Genomic DNA, 18677 nt, shown 5'->3' on the forward strand with positions numbered 1-18677 from the left:
GGACCTGCATAATTATTCTTTTGAGCCAGTGAGGCCTTTTTTTAAAGCCGTTATAGAAAAGTCGGCCCGCGTTATGCCCGAGGCTACACAGACGGGAAGAGGGAGCAACGTGGGGTTCAATCATATTTACCTTTAGAGGGCGGGGAAGACGATGGAAGTGTTCTCTGCCTTTGCATGTCTCCTTGATGCTTGTCGCGGACGGACACCTTTGGGCTTGAGACCTTCCTGTCGGAACGGGACCACAGACGGAAGCGTAACACGTCGGCCTTATCGTTGACCTGAACAAGGGAAAGAGAACGTCAGAAAGACATTAAGCAGAGACAGATTGAGGCTCATTCTGGTGGTATTCTGGGGTTTGAAACATTTGATCGTGGGGCTGCTGTGCCAACCCGTCGAGTGTGTTGAGCAAAAGGGGGTTGACTTGGAGCCAAGACAATCGTCCGGATTTAAAATTTGCTTCTGCAGCTTCAGCCATAATGTTTGTGTTCCATTTGCAGCAACAGTTGCAGAGCACAAATAAACGGGAGGCACACAGGATCATTTAAAGACCATTAACACCAGTAAACAACGAAACGACAAAATCAAATAGATATATTTTGTATGTTAAAAAAAAAACGCAGCAAAACAAAACACCATCATCATCCATCATCTTTACGACACGCCTAGGAATAAAAACCAAAAGTAGCGCCCCCATCTCCACCGGCTACCTGTGCGTCGCCCGGCGCGGTAGCTGAACCCGGGCTGGGCGTCAGGGAGGGCGTGGTCGCCCGATAGACCATGACCTCGAAGGGGTTGGGCTGGGGGCCCCCCAGCAGAGGGAGCTGGGTCTCGGCCTGCTCGTCCCCCGGCTCGCTGGCCTCCAGGAAGGGGCACCAGGCGGCCCAGCGCAGGCTGTGCATGAAGGCCGCCCTGGAGGTGGAGGTGGCAGTGAGCTGGGGGAGAAAGAGAGAAAGGGAGCGTTGTAGCACGTGGCTGCAGCATACGGTAAACGGAGTAAAACCTCTGTGTTTCTTCGACGTCGATTTCAATAATATAGGTGGGTTTATAGGGGCTAGTGAAGACACTGCGGAAGTTATCAGGTTTGATTGGATGTTAAAATACCCAGAGGAAGGAAAGATATTATATGCGTATTATTCATTCTTAGAAACACAACCTGGCAGTTTGTTTGGGTTGCGTTTACGCTTTCTCCGTGTTTTCTAAAAGACACACTATTCCTGTAACCTGGAACTTGTGATTGGGATCTGGCCGGCTGCCCGGCCCCGTTCGTTTGTAATCTCATGATTAATTCACAGCTCAATCTGTCCGGCTGGGGAAGTGTGTGTACGACACTCAAACGGAGGAGGAAACATGTCATTCTGAGGACATATGAGGACACAATGAATAATGTGGGCAAGCTTTCTAAGCTTTTCATCGGCCTAAAATGTGACTCGTTTGTTCCGAGAAAGCCACAGGCAGTCTGGAGGTACACAGTGCACAGCAAAAGGCCACTACATCATCAGTGGCCGTACGCACACGGTGTTTCTACGTGTTCCTGTGAGTGAACCCGAGGGCAAATGCAGGGTAGTCCCTGCCGCTCCGCAGTCTTTGTGATCATCGATAATGTTCCGTCTGATGTGGACCAACTGAACCACTGGTAGAAAGGACTGCTGGGGTGGGGGGGGGGGGAGAGAGAGAGAGAGATTGAAACGGCAAAGGAAATCGATACGTCGTCCAGTAATCAAGACCCACTACCCTTTTACAAGATCTAAAGCCCCATAATTAATGGAAACTATCGTATCGACGTACAGTAGATTAGCCCTATGGCGGCAGTATGGCAGGGATCAAGGAGCTTCATATTGAACAAGGGGCATGGACCTATCGGCATACAAATGACAACGCCACCCAAGGGTAATGCACCAATAAAAAACACATCTAAATGTCGCGACGACACGGATCCAATAAATTAACTTGATTTGGCAATTAACCATTTTTAAAGGCAAAAAAATACATTAATAATTCATTGGCATGTTAATAAAGCTCGTTCCTACGTGGGCCGTGCAGTTTTCCGCAGGGGGACTGAGCGGCTAGCAGGGGTCCGAGAGATCCCCCGTACGACTCTAGGCTGCTGATTTGCTGTATTTAAGCATGGTTCACAGTCCGCCCCGTCGCACCTCCGCTCCTGTCGTTCCAGAAAGAGTCTAAATGGACCCCTGTGTGCTTAAACCCTCCACCGGGGACCCCAAGGATTTGCTGAATCGATTAATAAGCCGGTCATGCCCCAGACTAAAGCAATCAATCACAGGGAGGACGTATAGAATACACAGGGACCGCCGCCCGCTTGCGGCATCGCTCAAAAATGTGCAATCAAATGTTCCATACGTTGGTTATAGTCTAGAGGGGCACACGTTTCAACATGGAAAACCACCATCCAATAGGCTCTCCTCAACATATTTAACCACTTTCTTTTTTTCATGCATATTCATAATGCCCCTGCAGGGCAATCATCTTTCAAAACAAGAGTGGCCGCAGTGCATCACGTGCAGCACTCAGCTGGATGTACCTGCAGCTAGCTGTCAGAATTCATCTCTGGATTAATAGCCGTAGAGCCATTTGACTTTCAAATCCTTGTAGCGAAGATGATGTTCAATATTCAATGTACATTTATTTCCAGGGCAAAAGCGGCCCTCTAAGTGGTCTGTGGATTTGTGGACTTCCATTTCCTTGTGACTGGTTATGTTAAAGTGCTTTTAAAGAATTGGCATTATAAAAACAAAACTTTGGCGGGGCACATTTATGGATTTTGCTGCATTGAATGCTTCTTAAGTGAAGCGAAAACACAAGATTGCTACCGAAGCCCATAGCAGCGGGGCAATATCAATATTTTTTTTACAAGTCAGAGTTTGATTCAGTACCAGCTCAGTCCAGAAATCCAAAACCAAACATCTATCACCATAAAATGTGCATGAGCCTGCTCATCTGGGATCCAAGCCCCTGTCTTTGGCTGCAGTGCAGCCAGGGCCTTAGCTATAAACAGATCCCGGTCCACCCCATGCAGTCAGGGATCATTAATTTGAGCGAAAGTCTCCAAAGTAGCCCTGCTTACCTCTGGGAGGAGGAAATGTTGTTGAAAAATAAGCACCACCAACATTGAAATAAATGATGATGTCTCTCTGAAAGACCACAGGTATGTGCTCACAAAATGGATCCAGTGAAATAAGTCAAATAAGCTGCCCCACTCCTTATCCTATAATGCAGAAACATCTCTGTTGTCTGAATCATTTTCACGGCAAAAGGAAATAATGGATCTGCACCATTATTTAAAAGATTTACACAATCATGAGGTCTTCACAAAAACCCAGCCGCAATTTGCCTCATGGGGTCACAGGTGACAGCTTAGTTTAGGCTGTGTGTGTGTGTGTGTGTGTGTGTGTGTGTGTGTGTGTGTGTGTGTGTGTGTGTGTGTGTGTGTGTGTGTGTGTGTGTGTATGTGTGTGTGTGTGTGTGTGTGTGTGTCTTGATTATTTATAAAAATAAAAATGCAAGCACAGAGTGTTTTAGTATTTCTTTCACTTGTGCTCGAAATGACCACAATTTAAAAAAAATTGTAGCACATTACTATTCCTTAAGAGGCATGCGCAATGCATTTGAAATATCATAGGGTCCAGATTAAGAGCATTGCTTAAGTCAGGGGAATACATTTTCAAAAGGCTTCTGTGAAAATGACTGAACCAGGGAATGGTCATTTCCGTAGTGCGGGGACTCGGAGAACGGCAATTCATCTAATGCCTCTCATCGTCTCCTTGCCCGAGTACCCTCTCTTTGTCAATCTCTTTCTTCATCCCTATGCCTCCGCTGAGCTTAACGGGCTTCTGCATGGCAAAGATCCATCTCTTTCTCCTTCTTGTGTTGATTAATACATAGAATTAGATGTGATCTGAGGGGGAAAAAGGCCAGTTCAACGCTGTGTTAGGGTTAGGGTTCGCAAACCATCTGCAAGTACCGGTACACTCCAATAGCCTGAAGGTGTCAGCCCTTATGTGACAATCATTTGGTACTGTTTAATGACTTTCATCCCCCAAAGGACAGAGAGCCATCATGTGCGTTACAATGCTACAGTGGTGGAGTGCTGGTATTTCACGCATTCTTCTCCACACAAATCGTAAACTCACAAGGACTTGGCACCTCTATGCAAAGCTTTACACAATATAAAAACTCATTGGAAATTAACTTTTGGAATCATCACCGACCCAGCTATGAAATTTAACGTGTGACACTCTGGTAGGTTTTGGAGCAATGGACCGGGGATTTTATGAGCAAATAAGCCCTGTAATGAATGTCCCTCGCGCTGGTGAATTACAGCTACGAAAAATATGAACTGCACCACACCGCCAAAATCCATCATTCAGGCTGCTCTGTTTGCAATGATGACAGCGGCAACTTGAATTACTTGAAAAGTATCTTGCCAAACTGGTAAACTAATGAGTTTTAAAAGAGGGACGTCAAAACCGAATGACACACGACGCGATTATAGACCCGGCATGTATTTGGTTGTCAGCTCTGACCGCACTAGTTAACAAAGCCAAATCGTAGGTTTGAAGGCACTAAGGGGCGGCTGAGGGCAGCTGATGCAGGCTGTTGGGCACTGAACCAGGATTTGGGTTAGCGGTAAGCTAACCACCCTGTGGCAGAGGAAAGCTCAGTCACTTATCATGTGTCCCACCTGGGATGTCTAATAAGTCTTTGATTACACATGTCACCCAAATAATAATATATTTAAGAAATGAATTACCAACGTGGCTAAATCCCAGGGTGAAAAGGGATATTAACAATGTAATAACTGTTCCCCGAGATCAATCATTTATTTTTAATAATACGCAATTGTGACATTGTCGTTGTTTGGGATGCAATCGTTTGTGACAGGATACATAATTGAAAAACAACCCAAAATCTAATAGTAATAGTAATTAGGGTATGGTGTCTTGCTCAGAGACCCCTCAACACAAAAAGCAACCTTCCTGTTACAAGCCAACCCGCTCTACCTCCTGGGCTAAGCCAACCCTATAACACATGGATCAACTCAACACAAGAGTTTCACAATTCTTAAAGAAATAGGACTAAAAAAAACAAGTAAAACTCAAACCAGTGAGAAGAAAAACCTAATCCCCTGCTCATTGAGAGAAGACCGGGCTTACATCAACATGAAACATGGTGGTGCTTTCAATGCGCTAGTTTGAAGGCTCTCCCGTGTGGGCATCAAAACAGGTGATCTACATATGAAAAGCGCACAGCGGTGGCAGCACGGGGAGGGGGGTTACAAAAGGTTTTCAAGGTATATACATGCGGTTCTCTGCACGTGAGAGTAACCAAAATGATATCAATGGTAAAAATAGCGCCGGTGATTCGGATTCGTACACAACAGTCTCATTATGTGGGTAAGCCTCATTCCAGGGCCTTTCTCCACAGGCAAACAGTCCACCCCATTCCAAGGCAAGCAGGAGCTTAATACGTGTGTCTTCGCAATTATATGACAGCACAGATAAGGATTACAACAGTGTTCTCGTGTAGGTGGAGGCTGGGAACGCTTTGCCTTCACGACATCACGCTGGGTGTATTGATATTTGCAGAGCTCCAGCGGGCTGAAAGTTAGTCATCTCCGGAGAATGACACAGATTGGCTGGGCCTGAATTCTGAAAGCCCCAATCAATGGTTGCGTCTGCCGTTGACAGCAGTGAGACTGTCTATCCATGTCCTTCGGAACAAATATCGCATTCATGTTCGTGTTTAGTTTTTTTGAAACACCAACACTTGCACGCTGTTGACACATACTATACAACTATGTGTGGCTCTCCAGTCTTTGTCCACAGTGGCCTTGGTCGAAGCCTGTTTGAGGATTGATGGGTTTAACAGAAGTATTTACAGACTACTGGTGTGATAATTGAAGGCTACATTCAAAAGCGGTGACATGAAAATGCACTTGGAGGAAAACATTGATGAGGAGACAAGGAAATGCAGATGGGTGGTGATGGTTTGGCCTGTGGTGAAAAAAGCAGGCAGCAGCAATTTCAGAACAAAAAGTAGGAGCAGGGGAAGGGAAAACAGAAACGGGTCATGTCAACGCACAGATAATTGCTCTAATCTGCGGTTTTTCCTCCCAGGGAAGAATCCATCAAGCTTGTTTAGAAGTGTAAAATACAGATACTCCTTTGAGTGGTAAAAGTATCTGAAAATAGAAATGAGAAGTGTCCGCAACCTAAAGTGAAATGTAATTATTAAAAACAGAGCGGCGAGAAAAACAATAAATAAACCACATCGTCTTCAACACAAACATGTCAAAGCATTGTTGTAGTGAAGAGGCACTCATAACACACAAATCAACCTTTCACCGTAGCCAGACACACAATGGTTGACGAGCCCTTCCTTGATCTACACACACATTTTGAACGGAGAAGAAAATTCTGACAGCAAGGCCAAATTGTTAAATTGTTGCCAGTCTGGCAAACCGTCAAGGGAAAGTAATTTACAAGTGGGATTGAGAAGACGATAATTACACAATCAATATCAGATAAGCTCTTCATTCCAATGCTACATGACTGAGTTTTCAAAAAGATAAGATACCAGTGAGCAGGGTAGCTGTAGGAATAGAAAAGAAAGGTGTATATTTTGTAAAAGAAGAAAGTTGTGATGAAGAGGTCAAGGAATCACACATGAAGAGAACTCTTCCAATAGTTCGACAAAAACCTTAATTCGACGAAACTGCCACAGGCAAAAAGTACTGCCACTGCGAAACCCAAAAGAACAGGCGTGGATTTCTGCGACTACGGAAAACGGAGGGAATTAATCCTAAATTAGGGGGATGTGTGCGTCGGTGGGCGCCGAAGCCTGACAGTTATTACCATTACTGCAGTCTGTTGAGCTTCAAGTCATTATCTCAGCCGGGCCGCTGTGACAGGCACCAGCTCAGTGATCGCACCACGCACTCCCAGCAACGAGCAGGCCTGGAGGACGTGAGCCGAACAGGAATCACGATCACTCATTGAAGAGCACCAGAACCCGAAGCGTCTGAAGAAAGAGACAGAGAACTGCAGCGCAAATGAGGCCGGCCTGCCACCGGGAGTAGCCAAGGTCAAATAGGGCTCAGTGTGGAGATGCCAAATGATAAGTCCTGAGGACAAGCTCCATGGAAAGATCACCATAGCCCTACACGGGCCGATTGAATGTGAACCTTTCATACCACGCTGTCGGCTTATCTTGATCTTTTAACTGAAAATTAAGCGTTGGGTTGCGGCTGCGTGGAGAGACGGTAGATGCACACAGTCGTTGTGACCAGGTCCTCCTTTGTGAAGCAGAACATTGTTCCAGCAAACAAACGTTCAGATGAAAGCGGTGAAGCGAAAACAAAATGGAGGAAGGGCCTGTTTACAGTGCACACAGACCTCTGTGGAGCTTCAAAGGGGACCTTTGTGTGTTCCAATTAGGTAGATCTTAGATAGGTGACGGTTTGAAGGACACTTACTGGTGATTGCGTTGAGTTGTGTGACCATAACCAGAGGTGAACAATCAGGGAATGTGTGATGCCATGCTAATATGTTAGATCAGAATGGATGAGTGGGCTATGTTGGCTGAAACGACTCAAAATCATCACCTGAGCAAGAAAAAGTGAACCTAAATCAACTCAATATTCAATTCAATATGGACCAGAATATAACGATAAGCCGGGAAGACGCAGTGGAATGCAGTAAATAACATTCTGTCATATCAACAGCTTCACTGTGGAGATGGTCTCCAAAGGATTGGTTTATGCAACATAGGATTAGTTATTTGGCTTAAAACTAAATCTAAATTGATGCACCAATCTGCAACTCAATATCAGTCAAAACATTTCAAGGCCACATGCAACAAGCAAGCATTATTGACCACAACCCTCTCCCCTAATTTCCTCTCTCTGAATACCCTCCCACCATCTCCACCTCTCTGCCGCCTTCTTCTTCGTCTCTCTCTCCCTCTCTCCCTCCCCCTCTCTCTCTCCCTCCCACCCCCCTCTCGTCGTCTGCCAGGGAGGATCAGAGAGTGAAGAGGGATGGGGGTGCTGGCAGACAGGGGGACAGGGTGACACTGACTCTGTGCCCATCCTACAGGGAGATTGAGGCACCTCTCGATGGGGGAGAGCTGGCAATCATTTTAATTGGGACATGGGACGAGGCATCTCTGGGGGGAGTCGCTTTACCACGCCTCAGCCCCACGACGCTCCTCCTTCTCATCATCATCATCATCTTCTTCCTCGGGTAAAAATAGAAGGAAGGGAGGGGTTTCTCCTTAAAGCTGTGACCTAAATATATCACTGCCCAAATCCCAATGACATTATGTCCAAGCTTAAGATGTTTGATTAGCATTTAATTAACATTTGTGTGACATTTCAGCTCAGCCCCCCCCCCCCCCCCCAACAAATATATAACTGTGGGTGGGGGGGCGACCTAATGCCTCTGGACCAGGGCTTGTTGTAGTGTTGCCCGGCGACGGACCTGGGAACAGGGGAGTTGCACGTAGGTGCAGGTTGACACCTTTATTGGTTCTTTATTGGTCATTTGAATGTGGGCGAGTGCTGCTGCAAAGAGCTTCTGCATCCTGCAAACATCATTTTAGCCATGACCGCACACACACACACACACACACACACACACACACACACACATGCAACAAACACATGCAGACACATGATCACACGTAATTGCAGTCAGAGGGCAAAGACAACAACAGCCACACAACAGAGTATGTGACTGGGAGCCAATTAAAATCCTAATGGCAGTCTCCGTGGCACAGGGAAGCAAGACGTACAGCTTTAATAAAGTCTGCCGCGGGCCATGTCATCGGTGTCTACCCCGCACGCAGTTTGACTTGGATCCCTCGGCGATGCCTTCTCACATCGTGGAATGAGGCATGGATAGATTATTAAAGCGGCGCCATCGCTAAATATTTCATTGTATCGTGGGGCGAAAAAAAATAAACCCTACGCCCACACCACCAGAAGGAGAGCATCTGGCGACGGTGCGAGAGACGGAGTAGAGAGACGGAGGTAATTGCGAAGGGTCAAGGGTCAAGAGGCAACCGAGCCGAGACGCCTTCCCGCCGCCCGGCTGGGACGAACGGCGCTCAGCTCCGAGGCCTGCTGTCGGCTACCTCGTCCTCAATTAAAGCCTTGTTTGTTGTTTGCGTTCCCGAGGGGATGGGACCGTGAAACGGGACTAATTCCACTGTATATGCCGGGGGGGGGGGATTCCCCCGGCATGTAGGGGATTCTTGTTGCCTATTACTGCATGCATGGGCTAACAGCAAGAGCTGAACTATGGCCGCCATGTCCCAGGGGCCTGGCGTCAAGAGCCCTGCAAAGCTAATACTGAGGCTGATTATATCACGTGAGATAAGGGTGTGTAAATACACTATGAATGGATAAGTGGTAGCAATAGATAGAGGGGTGCTCAGGTAGGCACACAGCCACTTGGACAGTGTGACTGCTTGATCCAAGGCATCAAAGTCACGTGCAATCGCCTGAAGGGATATGGCTTGAATATGCATTTGCCTTGATACCATTGCATTGTAATTCAACCCCGGTGTGCATGCGCGCCCTCATGACGCCTGGACAAAAATGTGGATCCAGAGCACACCTTGAAATACTCGATGCACATTACCGCAACTCTGCTCTGGTGTCGGCTGAATTCAAACAGAGAGGGACTCACAGTGTGTGTGTGTGTGTGTGTGTGTGTGTGTGTGTGTCTAAGCTACCTTTGTCTGCAACTTTTCCTGATGTTCAAGTGCTAATTGAAGCTAATTACCATACAGTGGATGATTTACCGCTAAGGCACCTCTCTTTACAAAAAAGGCTGTCAAGGGCCCCTGAAGCAATGCTCTCAGGCACTGCCATCCATGTCCGAGTCCCCCCCTTTATCCATCCCATCGACTGCCTAACCTCCCCCTCTTCCATGTCTGTGACACCCCCCCCCCCCCCCCCCCCCCCCAAACCACCACCCAGAGACAGTCACTCTCATGCGTTGCTCTTAGGTCCTGGACACGATTCCATTTCCATTACGTCAAAGGGATCAGCATTTACAGCGCTAGTGCAAGGTGACAGATGATGACAAGCGTCATTCTCCTGCATTATGGCGATAAGGCCTCGCATTACATGGCTCAATTGACAGAGGCGCGTCGAGCACCGGGCAGCACCGTGACGATGGATCATAGCGGCGGTTTCTTGATGCCGCTGATCAGAGATCAGGAGTGGCAGGCGTGGATGTCTTGGGGAGTCACACCGGGGATAAATTGGCGTTGACAGGCTGCAATTGTGGAGTGGGGGGGGGGTGGGTGGCGGGCAGTCCTCCCACCCGTAGCTCCTCGCCACTGACCCGTGTGTTTCTGTAGCAGGTCCATCAGGGCCGGCGGACGGTCCGGGTATGATTGGATGAAAGGGGAACTGGCGCTAGGCTCTCTTGTTTCATTAGAGGGTGTGAGGTGTGGAGCCTGCCGACTGTTGGAGCCGGATGAAGCCGGCCCCTGTTCGTACCGTTCCGTTAGGGCTGTTATGCAGCTCACCGCTGCCCTGCCAAGGCGGAGGGGGAGGAAGCAGTGCTGGAGCTTTTCCAGCGGTTTCCTTCCTCTCAGCTCCAGGGGGCACTTCACTGGTTAGCATGAGGTAAAAAAACCTGATTGAATCCCCCCCTAAGACGTGACACGTTTGTTTCTTGGAATGCGAAAGTACCTAGAAGACAAATTAAACGCATACTTCCTTCACAGAACCTGGGTGAATTTGGGTAAGGAAAATGTATTGTGATGGTTGTTGTAATTAAGTTCATACAACGTATTACTGGAGTAAAAAAACCTGCACGTAGGAAATGAATAATGAAAGGGTGTTTCAAATCAAACAGGGGTAGACCCTTTCTCCAAACACACTTCGGTTGGTCAGTCAGACAGTTAGATTTTCTATTTTAGTGTTCAGGTGTCCTCCAATGAACGTACTCAATGAGTTATTCAGATAGCGCTGAATAACCATGAGTCCAGTGAAGAGGCAGGGAGGAAGAAAAGAGAGGGAGAACAAAAAGAGCTATGGAGAGAGTGAGAGAGGGAGTTTTCCGAGTGCAAAGTTGAATATTTACGGTCACCCAAACCATTCCGGTATATGCTCTCAGCCTCCATGATGCATGGAGACGAGATGAGCGACCAGTTTGCTGCAGACCAGTGCAAGCCAGAAACAGCAGCAATTAAGGTCCAAAGGGGGTCCAGTTATTATCGTATCATGCCGGTTTCTCCATGCTTAATGTTTTGTATGTGTGACAATAAGTCGTCGTTACCTTTCAAAAGATGAGAACCGTAATAGCCAGTTAACACTCAGAGACAATTGACTCTGAGCTATGAAATAGAATTTGGAGAGCAAAACTAAATGTCATGATTCTGATAAATCAAACAAAGAGGGAAAGAAGCCTGCTGTTGGTGTGCCTGCACAGGACGGAACACAGGGAATGCTACACTTAAAATGTGCAGCACAGCCCCATCTAGTGGCCACGGAAATACCAGAGACAACAAGAGTTTCATGACGCTTCAGAAAGCCATTTTTGATGCTAAAAGGACAAAGGTAATGTGGAAAATGTAGGTGGTGTGTACCAAATGGTCTGTCCTTCCCTCAATTAAGTTAAGACCCCTTGTCGACTAAACTCAAGCTGGTTAAGTAGTGCAGATAAACGCCACAATGACGACGAGAATGTCTGCAACCGGTTTTAAAATAAGTTCAGAAAAAAAAACCGGAATTGTGACTCTTGAGAGTCTTGTGTGTGACAAATTGAGATGAAGGGCTTCATTGGTTTAGTGTGAGTGATGAGGACAGAGACAGGGAGGCAATCACAGCCTGAAGCCGTGTTATGGATCCTGATTAGGCTGAGAGACGATCCAGAGTCGTGTCCCAGTCTACCGCGACGGCATTTCAGTCCTCTTACTTCACATGTGACGTGCACGCCCGCCAACAGACCCCTGAGCGAGACGAATAACCACAAGACAACAACAACAACAACAAAGACACGGATAAGGAACAAACATACAAAGGTTTTGACAAGCAATGTCTAAATCATGTAACGGAGACGGATATGCCTCCATCAGAAGTGCCGCACTCGCTCTCGCCGCTAAACCCGCGCAACTCAAATGAATACCTGTCAATCCAAAGTCCCGCCCTCCCGCTTGCCGAGGTTTGCAGCCGCCACACTCCGGGCGTGCCTCGGTGAGATGAGAGCGCGCGGGGAACGAGGTTAGATCCCGACAGAACAAACTACAACTAAATTACTTTCTTTCTGGCTTTGCCCCCCAGCCAGCGCTCCAGGCCCACGGCGGCAGGAAGCTCGACGCAGACCCACTTCAGACAACCTGCACCTCAGATCCCTCCCCCGCCTCCCCCTGCCCCGCAGCTGCCACCCTGAGCGGCAGGGTTACCTGGCACCGTGCCCGTTAGCCCCTGATGCTAACGACGGCCACAGACGGGTAGGGGAACGGGCCGGGCGTGCCCGAGGCTCTCGCTGGCCAGGGGAGCCTTTAGACGGGGAGGGAGATGCTTCTGTAGCTCTCGAGCTCTCTCTGCCCCCCCTTTCCCCTCAGGAGGAAGGACAAAACGTTCCGAGGTCGTCCCATAGCGTCCCCACTCTGCACCCTTCCACCCTGAGGCATACCATGGCCCGACGTGGCATGAACACACGCACACGTGCGCACACGCACGCACACGCACACACACAAACACACACTTTTTTGGGGGGAGAATTTGAATCTCTTGAAAGACACCCTCACTCACACTAGAAAATCCATTTCTTATTTGAAGCTAAAATACAGTTGAAGTATCAAAGAATACCCCAATACTGGAATTAACCGAGAGCCATTCATTAATATTGCACATGCTCTCCAACGTACTACACCAATGCTTCTTTCAGATGCTACAATAAAAAAGAGCTTGAAGTGAATGAAGTTCAGCAAACAAAAGGGACTGATACCCTTGAAAATGCAACCTTGCTGGCTGGCATCCAAAACAATCCATTCCATTTTTTCAAGATGACAACTGGACTCCTGATTGTAGCGTGTTTGTATCGTGTTAACAAGCCCGGTAACAGGGCCCATCTTTCCAGTTAGTCGGAGGGCTAACTGGAAAGCTTTCAGGCCTCACACTCTCCACAATGTGAACCTCGCATCATGAAAACGAGTCCATCTGTAATTCCAAACACTTAAAAAAAACGACAGTTATTTCGAAAAACTCGATTTGCGGCAAATAATACCGCACACATTAATCACACAAACTGGGGGCGCCGTCTGCCACATTTCTCTTTACGTTTAGCGCTGGGAATGCGTTGTGGCAGTGAATCAGAGCTATTGGTGCACACACACAACACTATCCAACGCTGAGCTGCATTCGCTCCGCTTTGCCTCTGGCTTGGTAACGTCAGGGAGTCGTGGCAGATGAGGCAGAGGTGATAAGACAGAAAGGGGAAGCTTTGCTGATAAGGCGGCCCACTTCCTCACACATTACATAATGACATAGAGCACTAAACTCTTTGAAAAATAGAAATGATACACACACACACGCACACACACACACAGCAAGCCACATAGATATATCTAAAGATGGAAAATTAGCTGTATAGACAGAATGATAGATGAATGGACAGAATGACAGATGTGAAGCCAGTCAGACAGACAGAGAGACAGATAGACAGACAGAGACAGAGAGATAGACAGAGAGTTAGCATTTGAAAGATATTTGTATCTCGCATGGTTGCCATGGTTCCTAATCACCTCCTATAGAACCCCGTCAGCTCTTCAGTACACTGTGTGCCGATACAGCGGCGCACGCGGCGCTAAGCCGCGCGGGGATAAGAGAACGGGGCGTCTTGTGGAGATGAACTAAATGCACGGTGGAAAATACCCTGCCATGACTCAGTGGAGGGCTGTCGCCTTTCTCCTTTTTTTTCAGGCCTTTTTTTTTAATTGGTGATCTGCTTAGCCAAGGCGGGGAAAAACACACATGTGAGAGCACGTACCAGAGTGTGCACACACACACACACACAGACACACACACACACACACAGACACACACACATACAGACAGACACAGACACACACACACACACTACGGGGGAGGGGGGGGCTGGCCTTCCAGGTCCCGTGGTACGCATAAAGAGCTGCCGATTCACCCACGCACATAATCACGGTGATCTTTCCCTGACTGGGCTGCTTCAAATGGGCTTGGACGCGTCGCCGGGCCCCCTAAGTGCCTTCCCCTGGGCGTGGGGAGAGGGACGGCTGCTCTAGTCTCCAGGGCGGCACACCGAACATTGGATGTTTTATGAATGTATATACCACCAGCTTGACAATGTATGTATTATAGATGTATATCGAACCAACTGAGCGATGCATGTATTATGGATGTGTATGGAACCAACTTAGCAATGCACTGTATGTTTTATGGATTTGTGTGGAAGGGTCTTAGAAATGCACACATCCAAGATGCATGCGAGTACGGTGTGTCCAGGTGGTGATCAATTTTGAACACATTTGTAACCACACACACGGGCTGACGCGCGCGCACACACACACAACCACACACACACACACACACACACGCACACACACGCACGCACACGCACACACTTACTTAATGGGTTCGTGCCATGTACTATGCCACATGTGATCTCTGTCTCTCTGCCTCTTTCAACACACTCTCCTGTCCTTCTACACTGTATGGAAGGCACAGGCATGGCAATCAATGATTATAAATATGAAACCCACCACGTGAGGCAGAGTGGTCTATACGCCGATGTGACACGCAAGCGAGACATCCTGCTGTCGTGCCTGGACGAAGGGAAACGAAACCACTCGAGGCGGTTTGCGTGTTTGATGAATCGTATGTACGCGCGTGATTCTTGCAATTTCTGGGTTACAGCTCCAAGGTTGAAGATACTCATTGTAAGTCATCTTAGATAAAAAGTGTCAGATAAATAATTGTATTGTAATGTAAAGTGAACACTGAGAGATTATGATCCTGAAAATGATGTTTCAATAAAGACGTTGGCCCAGGAAGCGTTGCCCCCCCCCCCCCCCCCCGCTATCACCTCGACGACGGCTAATCAGCGAGCTGCCAATCCTGTTTAAACCACCTCTGTCTCCACGGAGATAGAATTTCAAAAGGTTCTTCCATGTCCAACCATTCTGCCCAATCAAATTCCTCCCACATCCAAACGGCAACAACAACAGAACCCTTTTCTCATTCTGCTATTGTTTGTCTGTTTGTTTGTTTGTTTGTTTGCTTGTTTGCTTGAGTTGGCCAGGCCAAGGATCCCAGGTTTAATTTCCTCGGGGAACGCCGAATCACGAGACACGTGAGTAATCTACAAGGAGGTGAGGAGAGATCTCGCCCCGGTGAATTGGAAGGAAGATGGAAGATGGGGCCTTTATGTGGGTGTGTGTGTGAGTGAGTGAGTGAGTGAGTGAATGAGTGAGTGAGTGAGTGAGTGAGTGTGTATGATCATGTGCACCATTATAACTTGTGAGTGAGTGAGTGAGTGAGTGAGTGAGTGAGTGAGTGAGTGAGTGAGTGAGTGAGTGAGTGAGTGAGTGAGTGAGTGAGTGAGTGAGTGAGTGAGTGAGTGAGTGAATGAGTGAGTGAGTGAGTAAGTGAGTGTGTATGATCATGTGCACGTGGGCGTTTAAACATGACAACAATACTGGAAAGCAATGTATTTGTATGCATGAATGCACATTAGAGTACACCAGGTAATAACAGGCACATCATCACAGGTTTATCGCTTCATCTTCACTCTCCATCTTCTTTACTCCTTTAAAAATACGAGCACACCGAACCTCATCTGAATGTTGGCGAGATTGCACCCGAGAAGAGGAATTTCAGCCATTCAGCACCTTTTTGTTCTGTTTTTTTTAAACTGAAAAATCCATTCACCGCTTTCCTCAAGGTGTAGGACATTTTAGGGTGCAAAATATGATTAAAACAGATGACCTTACAAAATGATTGTGGAATGTTGGCTAGATACACTTTGCACATAGTTTGTGGTCTCTCTCCCTCCCTCTCTCCCCTTCTCCCTCTACGTCTCTCACTCTGCCTCTCACTCGATCTCTCTCTTTCTCTTCCACTCTACATTTCTTGCTCAACGTCTCCCTCTCCCTCCTCCCCAACCTCCCTTTCCATCCGCTTCTAGCCATCCCCCCTCTCCCTCTTTCTCTGTCCCTCCCAATCTACCTTTCGCTCGCTCCCTTTCTGTCTCTCTCTCACCACGTTATCCAAGCCCGCTCTCTCTCCCCGCCTCCCTACCCCTCTCCCTCCCTTCCTCTCTCTACCTCTACCTCTCTCTCTCTCTCTTACCGTGTTGTCCCGGCCTCTCTCTCTCTCTCCGTCTCTCTCCCTCCCTTCTACCTCTCTCTCCTTCACCGTTTTGTCTCGGCCCCTCTCTCTCTCACTCCCTCTCCCTCCCTCTCTCCCCACCCCTCTACCTCTCTCTATCTCTGCCTCTCTCTGTCTCTCACCGTGTTGTCCCGGGCCGGGACAACACGGTGAGAGAGTCCCGGCCCCTCTCTCTCTCTCTCTCCCTCTCTCTCTTCCTCCCCCCTCTCTCACCTTGTTGTCCCAGCCCCTCTCCTACTCCGTCTCTCTCTCCCTCTCTCTCTCCCTCTCTCCCTCCCCTCTCAGTCGCTCTCTCTTTCTCTCACCGTGTTGTCCCGGCCCAGTGGAGCAGAGAAGACGTACTCCAGCTGGAAGACGACGGCCAGTGCGCTGTGATTGGCCAGCTGGAGCTCCAGGCTACTGCGGAGGCCCAGGGATGCGGGAAGGGATGCCAGCGCCTTGCTGAGGAGACACACACACACACACACACACACACACACACACACTGAATAAGGTGCATTGTAAGTGCGAGATAAATTGAGGTACAGAGAGACAGAAAAAGAGAGAGAGAGAGAGAGAGACAGAGACAGAGACAGAGACAGAGACAGAGACATAGACAGAGACAGAGACATAGACATAGACATAGACATAGACATAGAGAGAGAGAGAGACAGAGACAGAGACAGAGACAGAGACAGACAGAGACAGAGAGAGAGAGAGAGAGAGAGAGAGAGAGAGGGCAGGGGCATCAACTAGGCAAGAGAGCATTTACAGGGCAGACAGCCAAAAACAGAAGGAGCGAGAGAGAGAAAAAGTGAGAGAGAGAGAGAAAACGGGCGAGGGCGAGAGATAAGAGGCAGCACAACAACAGAGGGAGGACAGGAGATTAACGAATAATGGTAAACAACAAGAGTTAGGACAAATTGGATTTCAAACAAGTCCAATCAAAGAGCAGCGGGTCATTGCCATGTTTTGGTTTTAATCTTTTGCAGAAGTACAAGTCAACTGATCAGTTGACAACCAAACAACCAAAGACTGTGTGCTTGCTAAGGCAACGCCTTGGAATGACCCCTAAGGAGCTTCAATTAGTCCCTCGCACCACTGAGTTCAGAAAACTCAGCTACGGTAACCAGAAGAACCCACCCTCCTCTCCTTCACGGCTGTTAAGATGTTCACAAACAAGGAGGAATGGAAGGGGGATGTGGTGGTGGGGGTGAGGACGATTACAATGATGATGGAGTTGGTTTTGCTAAATGATGATGATGATGTTAATGATGATGGAGGTAATGATGACGGTGTTGTCGGTAGTGATGTTGAGGGGGGTGGATGGTGCCGTTGCTGGCGGAATCGGATGGTGGTGGTGGAGCAGTGAGCAGTATGGCAAAGAGTCTCTTTGTTTGGATGAGTTTTCACAGCCTCCCTGGAGAGAGTGCAACAGGCAGAACACTTAAGATTTGTTTTGCGATCTCTCCCGAATAAACACCAAGGCGGGCGCCAGCCAGATAGCTCCTCCACGATCAATCGAAGGGAAGAAGAAGAAGGAGAAAAAACACACTCAACTATTTATGTGTCTGTATGCTAGGACCTTTAGATTATCTTTGCTGTCGTAGTCCTGTTGTTGTTGTTTTTTACGCCAGTGACAAACAGCTGCCGAACCAACTGCCGGCATTGTAATGCTATCTGTTATCTAAACAATAATTAAAGTTTGGCATCATAAGCTAATTGAGTAGTAGAACATTTTCCCTTGTTAAAACACCCACATAATCACATATGTAATTACCATACATGTGCTCATATGCAAAGAGGATCACTAGTGTGTTGGTACGCCCACCCTGGCCACTCATAGTTTGATATGGCCATTACAACATCCATTAGACTGCTCCTTCAAGCAACTGCGGAAATTAAACAATTAGATTACATTGCAGCCTGAGTGCCATGCCTCACTGCTGCTCTGGCAGGTTTGGCAAACCCCCTCCCATGTAACAGAGTAGCGCCAATAAGAGAGTCCCGGCAGGGGGAGAGCCGTCTCTGGTGACATACTGGTTATTGCATTTGTAGCTACGGGGCACTGATCCAAGCCAATAGCAAACAGCGATGGCAATAACCTGTGTTTGGTGCTGTCAAGTTGTTTGGTTTTAGTTATTGGTCGCTCCATAAAGAGCACAAAAGATCTCAGCTATGGGCCCTGACGGGAACTCACTGGAATAGGGTTCAAGAAGGGGGAGACGGAAGGAACAATATGGAATCAATTCTGTCAAAGGCCAAAGGGAGGCATTGTTGGGGAACAGGACTT

General features: G+C 47.9%; 1 protein-coding gene across 1 annotated transcript in view; it reads right to left on the bottom strand.

Moving 5' to 3' along the window:
- nphp4 (nephronophthisis 4) overlaps nt 1–18244 on the bottom strand; it is a 100115-nt gene extending 81871 nt beyond the window's left edge. The window contains exons 1-5 of the mRNA XM_030353241.1: nt 18216–18244; nt 16711–16804; nt 13786–13847; nt 708–909; nt 131–278 (exon numbers count right to left, since the gene is read on the bottom strand). Of these exons, the coding sequence (XP_030209101.1) occupies nt 131–278; nt 708–909; nt 13786–13847; nt 16711–16804; nt 18216–18244 (535 nt within the window). The remainder of the gene's footprint in view (nt 1–130; nt 279–707; nt 910–13785; nt 13848–16710; nt 16805–18215) is intronic.
- Nucleotides 18245–18677: the final 433 nt, after the last annotated feature.

This window comes from Gadus morhua, chromosome 1, assembly GCF_902167405.1.
Source record: "Gadus morhua chromosome 1, gadMor3.0, whole genome shotgun sequence".
NCBI lineage: Eukaryota > Metazoa > Chordata > Actinopteri > Gadiformes > Gadidae > Gadus > Gadus morhua.